At 47.4% G+C, this 19138-nt stretch overlaps 1 protein-coding gene across 18 annotated transcripts in view; it reads left to right on the top strand.

The window, feature by feature from the left end:
* PRRC2B (proline rich coiled-coil 2B) overlaps positions 1–19138 on the top strand; it is an 85822-nt gene that overhangs the window by 34808 nt on the left and 31876 nt on the right. For 17 of the 18 annotated variants that reach the window (XR_009008513.1, XM_057547583.1, XM_057547589.1 and 14 more), the window contains exons 6-12: positions 3425–3568; positions 5484–5725; positions 6186–6307; positions 6740–6882; positions 12147–12237; positions 14667–14859; positions 18219–18522. Coding sequence is in view for 17 of the 18 variants with exons in the window: in XM_057547583.1 (XP_057403566.1) it covers positions 3425–3568; positions 5484–5725; positions 6186–6307; positions 6740–6882; positions 12147–12237; positions 14667–14859; positions 18219–18522 (1239 nt within the window). In the remaining variant the exon portion in view is untranslated. The remainder of the gene's footprint in view (positions 1–3424; positions 3569–5483; positions 5726–6185; positions 6308–6739; positions 6883–12146; positions 12238–14666; positions 14860–18218; positions 18523–19138) is intronic. The other variant, XM_057547598.1, reaches the window with a different exon arrangement.

A 19138-nucleotide genomic window follows, 5' to 3' on the forward strand; every position in this document is an offset into this window, starting at 1 on the left:
TTGGCGTCCCGCCTGGCACAGGGGAAGCACTCCGACGGCTGCAGTGGTGCAGCACAGGGACGATGTGGGGTGAGCGGAAGGGGAAAGCACCCCGGGTTTTAAGTGAATGCCGAGCAACAGACTGAAATGGCTCCAAGGCAGGCCCAGAGCAGAGCGGCCCCCGAGTGGCGTGTCTGAGGGGCGTTGGGGCAGAGGGAAACCTGGCTCCCTCCAGCATCTGGAGCCCTTTGAGAATGTGGGCCCAGGGTCAGCGGGTGTTCTTGAGAGGAGCCAAAAATCCAGATTTTTCTACATGAACTCTCCTGATTTTCCAGTGTTGGCGTGCGTATTTCTAGCACGCTGGGCGGCGCCCCGAGCTGGATGGAGAGGGACGGTGGTGGGAGTGGCTACACCGCAGTTGCTTTTTCTTCTGTAAACCAGCACGGGCTGCCGTTTTTACCCTTGGCCCCTGTCCCGGCACTGCCCTCTGTCCTCTGTGTATCCCTGTCAGCTAAGGCCTGGCCAGACTTTACGTTTTATGGCTTAGAGTAGAAAACCAGCTCCGTGCGCCGCCTTCCCCACACACCCCTGCCACTCCGACGCCCCAAGGACGGGCCCTTCTCGCCTCGGGTCGCTGTGCGGTTGAAGGCCACCCCTTCCTCAGCCCGTAGGTGTGCCGGGGGCTTTGGAGCAGCAGCTCGCCTAGAGGAGAAAGGGCAGGGGGAGCTCAGCCGGCTGCCCCAGCCTGGAGGGTGAGGGGGGCCAGGTGGGGCGGGGATGCAACAAGGCACTTCAGACCGGAAGCAAGGTCTTCACGGAGGCGTGATGAAGACGACTCACTGGACTGTTAACAGTGGTTCTTTGCTTTCTAGAGCCTTCATTTCCATAAGGTTGGAATTTCCTTAAGTAAATGGAATACTCATTTTAATTTAACAAGAACTTTACAGAGATTAAAAAAAAACAAGTGTAAATTGGCACTGCCTGTCACACACCAGCACGGATACCCTTTGACCTGGCGGTTCCACTTGGAGGAAATCACCCTGTAGATGATACTTACGGCTGTGTGAAATGACACGCACGAGATTATTCATTGCAACATTGTAATAGCAAAAGATTGGACACAGCCCCTTGAAATGTCCGTCAAAGGATGGTACTTTAATGAAACACTACTTGGCTGTAAGGAAAAAAAGCAGTTTTCTACCGCTCTGGCAAGATCTCCAGGACATATTCTTAAGTGAAAAAAAGTGTGGAATAGTACGCAGAGTATATTACCATTTGTGCAAACAACTGGGGAGAGGGAAAGTATGCTTCTAAAAATGTTGTATGCGCATTAAAAAAAAATTTCTGGAAGGAAACATAAGAGGAAGGGAGAGAAGGAACGAAACAGAAGACTACCTGTTTTGTGAGGGTGTTTGAAGTAGGCAGATGGGGCACGAGGGTAGGAGGTAGGCTTCTGTTTACGCTCTTTTAAGGCTTTTTACCTTTGAACCTTTTGATTGTATTACCTATCAAAAGAAAACTTGATTTAGAAAATAATCCTAAAACAGTAAAATACTCTGTAAACATGTGATAGCTCGTCTGGGAGACGGCAGAGCCCGGTAGCCCAAGAGGAGAGAACAGACACGTGCCGACCAGGTGGGGCCGGGGCGGGAACCCGGCTTCTGGTTCCCCTCCCACGCCGGGGTCACAAGCCCGCGATGCCACCAGGGCTGTGGGGATTTGGGGGTGTGGCCCGCAAACATGTTCATGACTCTTCAGAACTCAGAAGGGTTCTTCCTGAGTTGACAGACTCTCTCCATGTAGAAGGTGGTCGTTTGGTCTGTTTCACCTGGATCAGGCCCAGGAGGCCTGCTTGTGTGGTTCAGGCAGAGGCCAGAGGCACATGGCTAGTGGGCTGTGCTGCCGGAGCGCCACCGGCGGCTCCGTCTGGGGCCTCAGAAGAAGCCCCTGATTTCACTGCCTCAGTTTCTCATGGCAGAGAACAGATGGGAGGAGGAATTGGTGGGTGAACATTACAGGGTGTTCAGACCTTAGGAATACTACTACTTTGGTTTGAGATTTTGAGTTCTTCACTTTATCTTTTTCATCTGTGGAGGGTGAGTTTAATTCATGATTAGAATAATACCTTCATGATTGTTGAGGCAGAAAAAAAGTACTAGGCATTTGCTGTTGTTTGTTTTGTTTTCTTTTTTCTTTCGGCCGCGCTGCACGGCACGCGGGATCTTAGCTCCCCGACCAGGGATGGAACCCACTCCCCCTGCAGTGGAAGCGCGGAGTCTTAACCACTGAACCGCCAGGGAAGTCCCTCTACCGTATTTTCAAAGCATGACTTTCGTATTTCATTCTTGCCAGCGACCTTTTAACATAATGAAGCCACTCTGTGAGCAGTCGTGCTCCTTTGCGACACTTGGCGATCGTCTCTCAGGTTAATCATTGGTTGATAATGTGTCCAGTTATCCCCCCGGCATGTTCATTTGACCCTGGACCTTCTTACTAAGTGGGATGGTGAATGAGTCACCGCCTTGTGCATCTGCACTAATCCCCGCTGCATCTTTCCGGCAAAGTCTGCCTGAGTTAGCAGGTCCTCAAATCAGTAATACCTAGGGACAGATTTGGCTGTATTGTCTAGGGATCAAGGCATGTCACAGTTGGACATTTTACTGTGTGATATTGCTGTTACTAAGTTTGTGTGGTGCGGGACATGTGCTGTGTATTCCAGGAGAGGGACCAAATCCCACTCTAGACCCTAAAATGCATCGTTTATTATTATCTATTCATCGAAAAGACGATTGCAGGTTCCCGGTGCTAAGTGCTGTGAGTGATTGGAACAAAGTTAAGAAAAGGCTTCTTCTCTGCAGGAGTTCATAGTGTAGGGGAATGAATGAAAGAACAAAGAAGTTGTTCCCAGATTGCAAGAGTGAAATGTTTGGTCTTGTAGGGCTTGAGGATCTCTGTGGAAAATAGTAAACTGGAGTGGACAAACAAAGAGGCATAAATCTAGGGTGAGGGTGTAAATCTAGGGTGGAGGCATTGGGGGGCAGGGCATTACCTCCACCCAAAAGCAGTTGGCTTCACTGGGCTGATTTCACCAAAGACCGTGCTTATCCGCCCCCCAGGGCCACCGGAAGGACCTTACTGCCTTCTTCCAGGAGTGGGAGGGAAGGATCTGGGCTGGAACCGCTGCCATACCTTACCCCCTGCCCTTTGTGACCAGCTCTGGCAGGGTGGCTGGCAGGGGGCCTGGTGCGGTCTGCGGGCAGCCTCCCTTTGTCACCCTCAGGGAACCCTAGTGCCACTCTGCGGGCACAGAAGGCCAGCGCAGACAGCACCCCAGGAAGGAGCTCCCTTCAGGGCAGCGTGGCTGCCAGCGTGTGCCGTTGTTAAAGCAGAGAACTGTGGATGCCAGTCTCGCTTGCTCCATACGTCTTTCCAATTCTCTTGACAGGTTTAAGGGCCTCAAGCCGACTATTATCCTTCTCTCCCGAGGAATTTCCGACGCTGAAAGCAGCTGGAGGGCAGGACAAGGCTGGCAAAGAAAAGGGCGTCTTAGATCTGTCGTATGGGCCAGGACCAAGCCTCCGCCCTCAGAGTAAGTGAACTGCAGCCCCTGTCTGGGCACCCATGGGAACAGCAGAATTTCCCCTTGTCTTTCTGCCCTCTTAGAAGCATGCTGTTTCTCGAGGAGCCAGGTTCCTTGCCTGGAAAGCACGACCGTTGATCCTGTACCTGATCCATGCATCTGCTGGACTTATTCCCTGGGCTGGGCTGGAGGTCACTCCTCCTTTCTTGTCCTTTGGGTCAGGCCAGACCTGTCCTCCTTCCCAGCAGTCATCACATGTTAGTTCTGCTGTACCTGGGTGGTCACGGCAAGGACAGACGGACCAAGGGTCAATTAACTTGCTTCCCGATTCAGGAGCTTGTTTTCTAATCAGTGGTTCCCAAACTTGGCCGAGTCCTATCAGAATCACTTGGGGCGTTTGTTAAAAAGTCTTGATTTCCATCCCTCGCCCATCCCCAGCCAAATTAGAATCTGTTTTTTTTTAAACACGTTCCCCTGGTTGAGTAGCCGGCCCAGCACTAGTCTCCACGACCCCTCATCTGGGGTCTGGCCAAGGGGGTCAGCAGGATTGTGTAGCAATTCTTACTGGTACTATTTTTTTCTTTGTGGCCTTGGGTGGTTAGTATTTAAGGTGTCGTTTAGGAATGGGATTTTCCATCTGTTCTAATCACGGATTCTGAAGTAGCCCTTGGGGCGGGGGGTTGATCAGGTTTTGAAATATGAGAGACTTTTATCTGCTTGTTTTGATTAATCCCCAAGGTATCCCAAAGTGAGAACAGATATCCTATAAATGAAACGATCACTGTGCAACTCTCATAAAACATACTGCCTTTTCAGCAGCCTATGTTGCGTTATTTTGGCTGCTCCAAATATATAATCAAATTCCTTAGGCCAAGAACTTTAACTTTCTGGGATTAATTAAGATGAGCTGCTGTAGGATTATAACAGTTTAGAACTAGAAGAAGCTTCTGGGATCACTTCCATCTCCTTGTTTGAGAAGATGAAGAAGCAGATGGCCTGAGGGGTGACCGGGGCTTGGCCAAGATCACGCACGAGGTACCTGAAGAGCTGGGAGCAGTCTCTGGCTTTGTGGCTCTGGTCCTGGGTTCCATTCTCTTAAGGGTCAGGTACTCAGGGACCTTTCGTGTTTCAACTCCTAACTACAAGTTGACTGAAAAGAGGAGTCTTTTTGGCTCATCTGATTCCTCGTTGGCCTCTTAATTCCGCCAGGCTTTGCTACATTTGCAGTGGAAAGCATCATCTTAAAAAGATGGTCAGAGAGGGTTGGCAGGTTTCAATCTGTGACCTGTGGGAGGGCCCCACAGGCCGCTGCCAGAGCAGGTGGGGCGAGGCCTGGTGGGGAGGGCCCCAGACCCTTCCAGCCCCCCTCTCGGTGGGGAGAGCAGCTCTGCTTCACTTCACAGTTGGGGAGTCTCTGACTAGAGGTGCCAGTGCTGAGTGGAGCTTGAATACATGTCAGGAACTCTCTTTGGTTCTAAAGTCAAGTCCAGTGCTGGTCCCGTTGGGGTCAGCATGATTGTGGAAGAAATGGGGTCAGTATTTGTGGAAGAGATGACCCAAGGCTGCTTTCACTGGGGCCATCTTGGTTTCTTTGGGGTGTTAGGTCTGAGGTTGTGTAGTTTCTGTGAGTCGATGAAGACCACGTCTCGTTTCCACTTGCCTCCTCTCTGAGTGGACCTTATTTTGTGTGTCTCTGACAGTCAGACTCCCTCAGCAAGTTCATATTCATGGCCCAGGCGTCTGCCCCCCCACCTTCCCTGACAGACTTGACCAGTCGACTTGATTCTTCACTTCTGTTTTTTTTATTTTTTAATTTTTAAAAATTTTTTGGTGAGTGAGGGGGGTCCCTTGACCTTCAGAACCTCATACAATCCCTCCTCCCCCTCCTCTTTCCTCTCCCCTTTTGCCCCCTTTCAATTTCCAGATGTGACAAGCTGGAGGGAGGGCGGTGGGCGAAACATAATTTCTGCCACGTCTCTGAGCGCCTCCCCAACTGAGCTGGGCAGCAGGAACTCGAGTGCGGGAGACGGAGCCCCCTCCTCGTCATGTACCAGCGATTCTAAGGACCCCTCTCTCCGCCCGGCTCAGCCTGTCCGAAAAGGGGCTTCACAGTTCATGGGGAATGTATACCACCCACCTACATACCATGACATGCTTCCTGCTTTTGTAAGTCTTCGGAGTGTGCATTTTTTTTCCCCGTGAGGTCAGATTGTTCATGTCCAGCAGAACATACTTCACGTGGTTAAATGTCCACCTTGGGTTCTCCCTCCCAGTTTCTTTGCCCTGGTACCCTACTTTGGAGGCTTCCGTTACTTTTGCATTTTCTCTCCTCCTTTTCAAATCTTAAGGGCCTCTGGCTTCTCTCCCTGGTGATGTGGGTGTTATCTTAGCCTTAGCTCTTTAGAAGAAGGAGAGGCAGGTATGTTCCCCAAGACACAGGTCCCCAGATTTGCGTACTGACAGCAGGAAAGAAATGGGGGAGATGGTGATAGGATTAATTGGGAAACCCCAAGACTTTCCTGTTTCTTTTTCCCATTTTCCATTTTCCAAAACAAATTCTAATGCAGGTGGAACTCAGAATCTGGGTCATTACCAGAAAACCCTGTTCATTGATGTTATGTTTCAGATGTGTTCGCCACAGTCATCAGAGAACCAGAGTACAGTGGAACGAGGAACTTTTCCCCTTCCCCAGCTCCGTCTTGAACCCCGTGTTCCTTTTAGACAGTTCCAGATGAATGACCAAGACGGGTAAGGCTATTGCATTATAGTCCCGTATGTAGAAATTAGCCTGGTTGGTGATACTGGACAAGATAGTGGGCTTACATGTGAAAGTGCTTTGTCTTCTGGAGACCTCAGAGAAACCAGCTCAAGACCCAGGGTGTGTGAGGAGGCTGGGGCAGGACAAGAGATTTCAAGTTCCTGGCAGGTGAAGGTGTGGCCAGTGTTTATTGCTGCTACCCTAGACATTAGCCTGAGCATATAAAACTGAAGAATGAAGCAGAACTTCTCTCGAGGATATATTTGTTCACTGTGTGTTCTTTAAAAAGGAGACGGTTTTAATATTAAGGGCACACATGAACCTTTGCAGTGTAGGACTTAGGTTTGGAAAAGTATTTGGGTTTGCTTCCATATGTATACTTGACACGAGTCCAGCATCTTTACCCTTCTCTCTCTCATCAGAAAAGAAAACAGGCTGGGAATGACCCGCCCGATCCGTCCACTGAGGCAGCTGGTGGAACGGGCGCCGAGGCCCACCATCATCAACGCGGAGAACCTGAGGGGCCTTGACGACCTGGACACCGATGCTGATGACGGCTGGGCAGGTGGGTGGCGGTGTTTGCTGGTGGGCTCACAGCTGAGGGTTTAGGAAGGGAGGACTGCGGTCCGTCTCTGCTTACCAAGGTTGGAAGTCCTCTGACACCAAGTCCACTGTTTTCCTCGGCAAGTTGGAATGAAAACATGGGGCAGGGAGCAGCCTCGGTGCCCTGAAGAGATCCTTGTTGGTTGGCACTCAGACGAGCAGTTGCTTCCTGACAGAGCCATGTCTTCTTTTGGTCTCTGGTCTTGATCTTAGAGGGAGAAAGACTTTTTATAATGGAAAAGTTAAAACAAACGAGTGTAATGAACCCCAGGTAGCTCCCTGTCACCGAGTGCCGACATTCTGCATTCTTATCTTCACCCAGCCCTGCCCCCCAACCTGATTATTTTCTTTTAAAATTCTTTTGGATTGTTTGTTTTCAAGTAAAATTTAACGGCATTGAAAGGCACACGTTTAATTTTACAGTTTTGACAGATGCATACGCTTGAGTAGCACAGCCGAGTCACAATACAGAGCACTTGCCTCACCACCCAGCCCCTCCCTAGCGAGTCTCCCTCCCGGACTGTGTCCAAGACTCTGCCCAAGGCCTCCCTGTCTTACGATGAATCTTAACTGCAAACTGCAAACTGCAAACGAACGGAGTCCTACAGCTTTCCTTCTGCTGTGACGTTTGTGAGATTCATTCATGTTGTTCTGTATATCGATAGTTGCTTTTAATTACTGAGGTATATTTCATTGTATCAAATACTATAATTTGTTCAAATACTGTAATTTGTTTACCCATTCAAAAGTTCCATTATGAATAATATGCTCGTTTCTCTTGAGTAAATATCTAGGAGTGGAATTGTTGAATTAAAGGGTAGGTGTGTGATTAGGTTTATAAGAAGCACCCAAACCTTTTTCCATGGTGGCTGGTGATGCCATTCCCAGCCTCGATTTTGAGAATTTAGTTGCTCTGCAGCCTCACAGCACTTTGATGTGAGTCTTTTTATTTTTAGCCATTCTAGTGGGTGTGTAGTGGTATCTCGTTGTGCTTTTAACTTTCATCTTGCTGATGACTAATGATGATAAACACGTTTTCATGTCGATTTGGCTACTGGTATCTTTGTGTGTGTGTGTGTGTGTGTGTGTGTGTGTGTGTTCGGATACAAGTCCTTGGAGACTTAACATTTCACAGATATTTTCTCCAACTGCCTGCCTTGTCTGTTCGTTTTTTAGCACTGCGTTTTGATGAGCAGAAGTTTTCAATTTTGATGAAGTTTAACTTACAAATTTGTGTTTTTTATGGTTTTTACTTTTGTGTCCTTTATAAAAAATCTTTGTCTCTCCTTGGTGGCAAAGATACTCCCTTAATGTTTTATAGTTTTAACGCTTATTTTTGGATCTGTGATCCATGTTGTATTAATTTGTATATGGTGTAAGATAGGGGTCGGGGTTCATTTTAATCCATTAGGTTGTCTGATTGTCTTGCACCATTTGTGATAAGACTTTTCTTTCCCTATTGAGTTGCTTTGACACCTTTGCCAACAATCAGTTGATCATATAAGTGTGGGTCTATTTCTGGACCCTGTTTGTTCCGTTGATCTGTTTATTCATCCTTATGCCAATACCACACTGTAGCTTTATAGTAAGTTCTAAATTCAGTGGTGTAAGTTTTCCAGCTTTGTTCATTTTTAAGATTATTTGACTATTCTAAGTTCTTTTCATTCTCATGTAAATTTAGAATCAACTGGTCAGTATTTTAAAAGCCTGCAGGCATTGTGATTAAGATTGTGTTGAATTTATTTCTGGATAAATGAAATCTTAATTTTGAATCTCTTGTCCAGTAACTTGGTGAAACTTTCTCTATTAGGGCTTTCATTTCTCTCAGCAGTGTTTTATAGTTTTCAGTATAGAGGTCTTGAACATCTTTGTTATGTTTATTCCTGAGTATTTTATGTTTCTTGACGCTATCGTAAATGGTACTGGTTTTTAAAAAAAAAATAGTTTTGTTTTTTAGTGTTTGATGTTATTATATAGACATACATAGAGTTGATTTTTGTGTGTGGATCTTGTACCAGACAATTTGCTGAATGCATTCATTAGTTTTACTAGCTCTTGTTGATTTCTTAGAATTTTCTGCATTAAACCATCATGTTGCCTATAAATAGGGACAGATTAAATGCCTTTTCTTTTTCTTGCCTTATTGTAGTGTAGTACTTCCAGTACAATGTTGTATTCAAGTTCTGTATTTCTAATCCTAGGGAGAAAGTGTTTAGTGTTTCACCGTTAAATATGATGATAGTTGTAAGGTTCTTGGAGATGTTCTTTATCAGATTGTGGAGATTCCCTTCTATTTCTAGTTTGCTGATTTTTTTTTTTAATACATTTATTTATTTATGGCTGCGTTGGGTCTTCGTTGCTGTGTGCGGGCTTTCTCTAGTGGCGGCGAGTGGTGGCTACTCTTTGTTGCGGTGGGCGGGCTTCTCATTGTGGTGGCTTCTCTTGTTGCAGAGCACGGGCTCTAGGCTCGTGGGCTTCAGTAGTTGTGGCACGCGGGCTCAGTAGTTGTGGCTCGTGGGCTCTAGAGCACAGGCTCAGTAGTTGTGGCGCAGGGGCTTAGTTGCCCCATGGCATGTGGGATCTTAGTTCCCCAACCAGGGATCAGACCCGCGTCCCCTGTATTGGAAGGTGGATTCTTAACCACTGGACTACCAGGGAAGTCCCCCTGATTTATTTTTTTAATGCTAACCAACTTTGCATCCCTAGAATAAATTCCACCTACGTCTAGATTCAATTTGCTGATATTTTGTTAAGATTCTTGGTGCCTGTGTTCATGGCAGATATTGGTCTGTAATTTTCTTTTAATATCGTCCTTGGGTTTTGATATCAGATTTTGCTGGGCTCATAAGATGTGTTGGAAAATGTTCCTTCCTTCTCTGCTTTCTGAAAGAGTTTCTGTTAGATTGGTATCAGTTTTTTCATAAATGCTTGATAAAATTCACCAGTGAAACCGATTAGCCCTGGAATTTTCTTTCTAAAGACGTTTGTGATAATAAATTTAACTTCTTTGATTAGTTATAGGGCTGCTCAGATTTCCGATGTTTTTGTGTCAGTATTTGATAAGTTGTGATTTTCAAGGGATTTGTTCCTTTCTTTTGAGTTGAACTTAGTGGTGTAAAGTTGTTGATAATATTCCTTTTTTTTTTCTTTTTTCTGATGTCTGTAGGGTCTGTAGTGATACAGGTATCACCCTTTTTCATTCCTGATAATTAGGTAATTTGTATTTTTTCTCTTTTTCTTGTTCACTTCTGCCAAGGGCTTATTAGTTTAATTAATCTTTACAAAGAGACAGCTTTTGGCTTTAGTTTTCTCCATTGTTTGATTGTTTTCTAGCTCACCAATCGTTTTAATTGGAGCTTTCTAGAGTTCTCATTTAATTCCATTGTAGTCAAGAGAGCATATTCTGTATGACTACAGTTCTTTCCAACTTATTAAGACTTGTTTTATGACCAAGATATATGGTCTGTCTTGGTGAATATTCCAAGTGCATTTGAAAAGAATGTGTGTTCTATAAGTTGGATATCACATTCTGTAAATATCAATTTAATCAGGGTGGTTGGTAGTGTTGTTCAGATCTTATATACTTACATTTTTGTCTAGTTCTGCCAGTTACTGAAAGTGAGGTGTTAAACTGTCTACTATAATTGTGGATTTATCTATTTCTCCCTTTAATTCTGTCAGTTTTTGCTTCATTTATTTTGAAGCTGTTATGCACATTTATCATTTTTATGATTCTGACATATTGTCCCTTTATATTGTTTTCAAATATCCTTTTTTATCTCTCGTAACACTTCTTGTCTTGGAGTCTGTTTTGTCCTATGTTAGTATCATTGCTCTGACTTAAATTATTTATTGTTGTCATGATGTATATTTTCCATGCATTCCCTTTCACCCACTTGTGTTTGTATATAAAGTGATGCTCTGGGAAACAGCATGTAATTGCACTTGCTTTATCATCAAATCTAACTCGCCTTTTAATTGGATTGGGCTTTTTGTCGTCTCCTTTTTTTAACGATATAATTCACATGACAGATTTTCATATTACATAAAATTTACCCTTTTAAAGTCTAAAATTCAGAGATTTTTCGTGTATTAACAGGTTTGTGCAATCATCCTCCCTGTCTGATTCCAGAACATTTCTGTCTTCCACGGAAGAAGCCCATACCCATTAGCAGTCACTCCCAGTTACCACCTGCCCTCCACGCACACCCTTCGGCAAACGCTCATCTACTTTCTGTCTCTGTGGGTTTGCTTGTTCTAGATGTTTCATATCCATGGAATCACACAGAATACGTGGCTTTTCATATCTGGCTCTGTCACTTAGCATAATGTTTTCAAGGATCATCATGTTGCAGCATGTGTCTGAACTCTTTTTAAATTTTTTTTTAATGGCCAAATACTCTTCCATTGTATGGCTCTACCGCATTTTGTGTAGCCACTCATCAGTTGATGGTTACTTTCTGCCACCTGAGCCACGCGGGTAGGGGAGGGCCCTGGGGCGAAACAGCCACCGGCGAATCTCACTGTTCAGGTGTCTGTATTGCTAGGGTGGCCTCGTGGCTGGTTGCTGCCTGCTTTTGCTCACTCTCCTCACCTCCTAATACACTTGCAGAATATTTTGTCTAGATTTAAGAGCTGTTATCTTAAGTCTAACCAGGGGGTGTTAGTCTAACCAGGCTACTTTGCTGTTACCAGAGCCAGCACTGTCCTTCATTTTTTTTTTTTTTTAATAAATTATTTATTTACTTATTTTTGGCTGCGTTGGGTCTTCGTTGCTGCGCACGGGCTTTCTCTAGTTGCATCGAGGGGGGGCTGCTGCTCTTTGTTGTGGTGCGCGGGCTTCTCACTGCAGTGGCTTCTCTTGTTGCGGAGCATGGGCTCTGGGCGCACAGGCTTCAGTAGTTTTGGCTTGCGGGCTCTAGAGCACAGGCTTAGTAGTTGTGGCGCACAGGCTTAGTTGCTCCATGGCATGTGGGATATTCCCGGACCAGGGCTTGAACCCGTGTCCCCTGGCTTGGCAGGCAGATTCCCAACCACTGCGCCACCAGGGAAGCCCTGTCTTTCATTTTTATCTGCAGTGTTTGTTCTGGTGGTGGCAGCTGGGTGGTGTGCCTTACCCAGCTGGGTTGGTGCAGTTCCTGACTGGAGGAAGCTCCCCAGTGGTGACCTTAGCACTGTTGAGATTCTCATTTTGTCTCACTTTCCCTGGCTGTCCTCCTGTTGCAGGCCTCCATGAAGAAGTGGACTACTCGGAGAAGTTGAAGTTCAGTGATGATGAGGAGGAGGAGGAAGTTGTGAAGGATGGCAGGCCAAAGTGGTAAGTGTCCCTGTCCCCACTGGTAGCTCCGCTCCCAAGGGACGTGACCTTAGCGGGATGTAAATGCGCCAGTGTTCTTGGTGCTGCCGTGTGCCCGTCACCATGCCAAGTGCATTTCCTGGTTACCCCAGCAACCTCACAAGGGCAAATACTCTTTCCATCTGCAGATGAGAGGGCCATAGCTGTTGAGGACAGCTGTTTAGGGATGGAGCCAGGATTTGCACCCAGGCGTGGCTGGCTGGCTGGCTGAGTCCTAGTGATTTAACCACTGTGCCAGTATTTTCCCAAGGGTGTCTTATAGACTGCTTGTTCTGTAGATTGCTTTGGGTGTAGTGCCCCAGAAGGCTTCTCTGGCCAAGCAAATTTGGGAAACCACCTGGGTTCCACTTAACTATTTATTCCAAGGTCGTCCAGAGCCTAGGGTGTGCATACTGCAGTGTGCTGGGAATCTGGGGGGAGGCGGGTATGCCACATTTCCTAAACTTATTTGACCACTTTAATCTCTCCTTTTTTTTTTTTTTTGGATCATTCCATTGGACTGATTTTTACTCACAACACCTTTTGGAAAATACTTCATTGTAGTCTAGTTCCTCTAGTTTTTAGCATGATACCAGTAGTATTGGCTAGTACTTTTAAGAGAGCACCTATGGTTGCTTTAATTTGCTCCCCCCCGCCCCAGTACTGGCAAATAAGAATGCTGCTTTTTGCGTGAAATTGCCTATTTCCTTTGTATATTTATCTGTTAGACTTACTCTGCTTTCCTTTAAAATGTGATTACTGTTTTATATTGCTTAGATGTTAGTGCTTTAATATTTTTCCCTTTGTCTCTTTTATTGTCAGTAATTGAATGTTTATGTAGTTGGGTCTGCAAGTCTTTGTTATTTCATCTTTCGCTTCAAAGCTCCTCTTCCGCAGGGAGCTGGTGATGACCTTCTGCCACTCTTTCTCAGATGATACACAAACAATTAACGAATTGAGGCTTCTGTAATTTATTTTAATGCTGCTTGATTTCAACTGAAGCTTTGGATGCACTTGGGAAATAAATATCTATGGGTCAGTTTTTGGAACACTAAGCTCAGAAGGAGATGTGATCAAGAATTTAAATCAATGGCAAGCAAAGTTTTGCAGATTTATTGGAGCAGCAGGCCACTCTCTTCTTGTCTGTTTGAGTTGATGTGAATTGAATGTTCATCTGAAAGAGTTAGACCTGGGTTTTGGACCCAGTTCACCACTGGCTGTGACCAAGGACACATCAAATTGAGTCCACCAGCCACGACCTCAGTGTTCCCTGAGCTGGTTGAGACTCCTACTACAAGCTCCACAGTCTTCTTTGACATCTTATTTCCCATCCACAGTGGGTTCCTGAAACTTTCCTGTTCCATCCCTTCCTGTTCATTGTCTCTGGGGGCCACTGGGACCCACAGCCTTTCTTTGCTGCACCATCGAGAGGCTGGCCAGCTCATGTCCTTCCTTCCATCTCACCCTCACACTGTCCCTTAGTTGTCTTCTACAGACTTGGTTACTCGTGGTGGGTCAGGAGGCTTCATGTGGGCACCCCGCCTCTGACTGCAGTCAGGAGTCGCTAGCAGTTGTTGCCCCGTCTGTGGTCTCCTGATCCTCACCCGCCTCATCTCCCTTCCACCTCCCGTGCGTGCGTGCTTTGTGTGTGTGTGTGTGCGCACCTGCGCAGACACGTATATTAGCCAGGTCTGACTCCCTGCCTTTCTCTGCACTCCTGCTGGGTTTAGTGGGCACCACTAAAGAAGAGGTGCTGAGTAGATGCACATGTGTGTTTTGCCCCAGTGCCTTTGGTTACACTGGCGCATGTAAAGGTGAGCACTGCACAGGTCTCCCTTCGCTTCGAGCCTTCCCATCGCCTCCGTTGGGCATCTTTCCTCCTTTTCCATGCTGAGTGCGCTTTGCTTTGTTCCTCCTGCTCTTTATAATGAATCATCCAGTGAGCCCTCTTTTGCTGTTGTGAGGAGCATTTATTAAGCAACTCCTTTATGCAGAGCACAGGGTGGGAGCTGTGGCGTAAAGAGAAGGGCCTTCAGTGGGAGTCCTAGGTTCAGATCTGTTAGCTCTTCCTTGTGAAAACAGCTCCCCAACCTGTCGGAGACTCAATTACCAACTCTTTAACGTGGGGGAAGTAGAGACTTTTTTTTTTTTTTTTGCAGTAAATGGAGTCATGGGTGTGAGGCATCCTGCCGGGAGCCGGGTGTGTAAGGTTGACTCGGTAAACATTGGTGCTGCTTTTGGTGCTCTGGGCATATCCTCTCACCTGTAGAGGGGGTGCGGGGTAGGTCTGCTGTCATGAAGGAAATTGGTACGCAGACAGCCAACTTTGGAATTCCTAAGGGCCTGACCAGTGAGGCCAGACCATGCTTGGGCCACCTGGGAGAACTAACGCTCTGTGCGGTTTGTCGCAGGAACAGTTGGGACCCCAGGAGGCAGCGGCAGTTGTCAGTGAGCTCTGCAGACAGTGCTGATGCCAAGCGCACCCAAGAGGAAGGAAAGGACTGGGGCGAAACAGGAGGCAGGACCCGTGTCGTCCGGAAGGTGCCAGAACCTCAGCCGCCTTCTAGGAAGCTTCACAGCTGGGTGTCAGGCCCTGACTACCAGGTACCGTGGGCACTGCAGGGGTTCTGTGCCTGTGATTAGCTGGGACACACACACACACACACAAGCCCTTTCAAGTTCATTTGACCGGAGATCCAAGGCAAAGACTCCAGCAGGTCATCTAGTTGGCTGTCCTGTGTGTTTATGTCTCACTGAGTTCAGTGGTTGGGCTTCTGAAAAAGCCTAGGTGGACATTCTTTTTTTTTTTTTTTTTTTTTAAATAAAAAATTTTTCTTTTAAAATTTTGAAAACAGTCACAAAGTTACAGAAAAGTTGGTGTTATACAAAGAATATTTTTTCTGAACCATTTGAAGAGTAAGTCGCCAGCCTGATCAGCCCCTGTCACCACAGAACACTTTGGTATCTATTTCCTACCAAAACATGACATTCGCTCTAGGTAACCACAGTCAAATCCAGGAAATTAGCATTGATACATCACTGCCCTCTGATCCTTAGACTCCATCCCACTTTCACCCACTGTCCCATTCATGTTCTTCATACAGAAGGATCCAGTTCAGAGTCACACGCTGCCTCAGGTGTCCTGCTCCTGAGTTCCCTTCAGTCTGAAGCAGCTTGTCAGCCTTTGCTAAACCTTCATGACACTGATACCTGGGAAGACGACAAGCCAGCTATTTTGTGGAATGCACTTCAAATCGGGTTTGTCTGGTGCTTCCTCATGATTGGGTTCAAGGTTTCCATTTTTTTGGCTAGAATCTCTCAGAACTGTCACTGACTCTTCTCGTTGCATCCTACTGGGTGACCGTGGTTCCACTCTGCCCGCTCTGACAACCTTCACGTGGACCTCTTGATTAAGGTGGAGGCTACCATGTTTCCCACCATGGAACTTGCACACACTCTTCCAGATCTGTAATGGGTAGCAGTTCTGTGGGGAGTGACTCTGAGACTATGAATAGCCTGCTTCTCATCAAATTTTTAATTAATTAATATCAGTTATAGTCTGTTATAGTCTGTTGCTCTCATTGTTTCTTTTGATGTTCAGATTGTCTTTGATTTGGGAGCTTCTTCAAGCTGGCAGCCGTGTGCTTTTTACGTCCTCATTCTTTTCTGAGGAATTCCTTGCTTTCTGATAGAACAAGCTTTTTTTAAGCTCCTTTTGTCCGTATCCTACCTTGGCCCTGGAGTCAGGCTTCAGTGATATTTAGGAACTAATATGTGGGCACCAGGAGTACTCGCTGCTGTTAGAGCGCCACTGCTCCTGGCCCTTCTCCGGGGACAGTCAGGAAGCGTAGGTACGTGATACACACGCATGAAGCACAGGGATATCTCCAGTTCCACAGAGGTCATTCTAGCGGTTTGCCATTGTCCCTGGTATTTGTACCTATTCGGTCAGGCTCCCTGTTTCTGCCCCCACCCTCTCTGCCTTGCACAGGTGCCCTCCTGAGCCACTCAGATGTCAGTGCACCCCACCTCCGCGCGGCCCTGAATTTCCCTGCTGGGCCACCTCTTCTAGGGGTTTCTTCCTCACCCTGCTTGGTTGGGCCCCAGCTCCCACACCAGCCACATCTCCATGTGCACACTCTCATCACCTGCCCTGAGCTCTCTGACTCCCGGGCACCAGGTGCCTGCCTTGTTCTGCCGCCTCGCGTGACTTTCGGACTAAATTGAGCAGGAGGGGCAGAGCTGGGGGGGTGGGAAGGCGTTAATTTAAATGCACTTGGCAAAATTGCCATTTTCAATGCACTTTGCTATTTAAAGGGCTCCTGTTCCACGTCTCGGTATGAAGTAACGGTCTTCAGTCTTTTTTATTGAGTACGTATCATGCTAGGCACTGTGCTCGGTACAGGGGACACAAGTGAAAATAGACACAACACGACTCTTGTAAATTACCTTGCAGTTAATCCAAATTTCATTCATATATTGGGGTTGCTCAGTATTCAAAAGAAGGTTTCACTTTCATCTGCTCGTAACAGCACTGAATTATCTGAATGGAGTCAACAAGGATAAAATCTCTGTAACTTTCATGGGTCCAAATTTCCGAAAAGACTGTCACAGTTGAAGTACTTTGCAGAACATTCAGTTTGTAAAATGATAGCTCATCTTTGGGCAGCTTCGGAAGGCACATCTGTGGTCTTGGCGGTGTGCCTCCAGACTGTGCCCTTTGCCTCCGCTGTTCCGTCCCCGGGAGAGTCTGAAGGGGATAATAGTCAGGGGTGCGCCGTACGGATCATCTGCAAGGGCGTGCTGAACACCAGGGGATAAGGTAGGTCACGGGATAGATAAGCCGTGGGGTGAGACAGGGCACAGCCATTATGGAGCATGGACGGATGGCAGCGGTCAAGGGCAAAGGAGGAGAGTGCACACTTGGGTAAAAAGTACCTTCGTGCTTCTAAATGAGACGTTTATCATCTTGTGATTGTAGCAGTTGTCTCTGGATTATGAGAAGTTAGTTTTTAGGAGAAAACTCCTTGGCTACAGTCTCTGTGTGACATACTGCTTTTATGGAGGTATAATTAACATACACAAAAAGGCATAGATCTTGTTTCTTTATGTTTGATGACTTTTTGACAATTATATGCATCTTTGTAACTACCACTCAAAACAGGACATTGTATATTTTTTTTGCTAGTCATACCTCGTTGGAATTCCAGTGGCCGGGGTCCACTTAAACATGCCCATCGTCTATTATTGCGTATTCTGCCTGCAGCTTCACTTCCCGCCAATCAGTGAGAAATCTTCCCAGTGTTGATAGTTTTTCACGCTGCATTGGTGGCACCCTGGTGGTTTGTCCAGTAACTGACAACCAACGAGAGATTCAAAAGTGGATGAAATATCCAAAAGAGATGTTTTTAGAGATGCTTATTTATTTTTATATATAAAGAATCACTTTGAAACCTTAATGTCTGAGTGTGAATTTCAATCTCTCGCGGCCCTTCATATCCAGAGGCTTATATATATTGTCGTGGGAGAAGCAGTAGAGCAGTTCTGTGGCTAAGAAATGGTGAGTGTGTGCTCTCCTGCTCTTGGTATGTAGCTGTGGAGGCCCTACTCTTGTGTGCTCAGTAGTGGTGGTGAGAGCGTCCCGTTTTCTCAGTGTTTCCCACGTGTCAGTCACGGCGCTGAGTGCTCTGCAAACGATTCAATGTACCTTCACAATCCCGAGGGCTTCCTTTATTATCGTTCAAAACAAGAAACTAAGGTATAGAACGTTGGCGCTCACCCAAGCCTCATTCCAAATATAGTAAAGGGCAGAGCAGGATCGAAACCCAGGTCCGCCTGCCGCGGGGCCGCACTGCCTCTCTAAGGTGCGTGAGGGTCCTGGGAAGGAGAGCCCATCCCATCCTGGGGGCGCCTGTGCCCGGGTTGTGATGTGCGTTTCATCTGAGACCGTCTTCTCCCGGCAGAAGTCCTCCGTGGGCAGCGTGTTCCGGCAGCAGTCTGTCGAGGACAAAGAGGACAAGCCACCCCCGAGGCAGAAGTTCATCCAGTCGGAGATGTCCGAGGCCGTGGAGCGAGCCCGAAAGCGCCGGGAAGAGGAGGAGCGCCGGGCCCGGGAGGAGAGGTTGGCCGCCTGTGCCGCCAAACTCAAGCAGCTGGACCAGAAGTGCAGGCGGGCTCAGAAGGCGGGCGGGGCCCAGGAGCCGGCGGGGAAGGAGGCGCCCCGCTCTCCAGGTGCCCCGCAGGAGAATGGCCCAGCTGTCCGCAGAGGTGAGCTGTAGGGCCCCGTCCCATGACCTGGAAACCCTGCGCTGTGTCGCTGGTTGGTTGTCCGCGTCTCCCTGGCTTCTGAGCAGCACCGTGGCTCGCAGCTGATGTGTGGGGGTCCCGGTCGTTAGGCGTCTCGGCCTGGGCCAGGTGCCTGGGTTCACGTCCCGTTTCTGCCGCTTAAACCAGCTGTCCAGGCGCCTCACCTCTCTGGCGCGCAGGCCCGCGTCTGTGAAGTGGGTTGATGGGAGCCTGTACCTCCCCGCACGCTGAGGGGCCCCGGGGGAGCGTGTGCACGAGGCGCTTAGCGGTTTCTAGATGCAGAAAGCACGCGCGTACTCACGGCAACGCCGCCGGTTTTGTCATTGCCGGTGTTACCGCCCTGCTCGACTGAAGACGCAGGTGCTGGAGGACTTCAGTAGGAGCCGGGATCTCTCTCGGGACGTTGAAAGAAGCCTGCCTGCTTGTTAGCATACCTTTTCCCTGACAGCTCTTCTAAGAGGAGTGGGTCACGCGGCTGCGCAAGAGACGCTGAACAGCGTTAGGTGGTGGAGGGTGTCTCTTGCTGCAGTTTTAAAGAGTGTGATCAGCTGTGTTTTTTGTGACTTTCTTGAATCAA

The sequence above is a fragment of the Balaenoptera acutorostrata genome, chromosome 6 (genome assembly GCF_949987535.1).
Source record: "Balaenoptera acutorostrata chromosome 6, mBalAcu1.1, whole genome shotgun sequence".
Lineage (NCBI taxonomy): Eukaryota > Metazoa > Chordata > Mammalia > Artiodactyla > Balaenopteridae > Balaenoptera > Balaenoptera acutorostrata.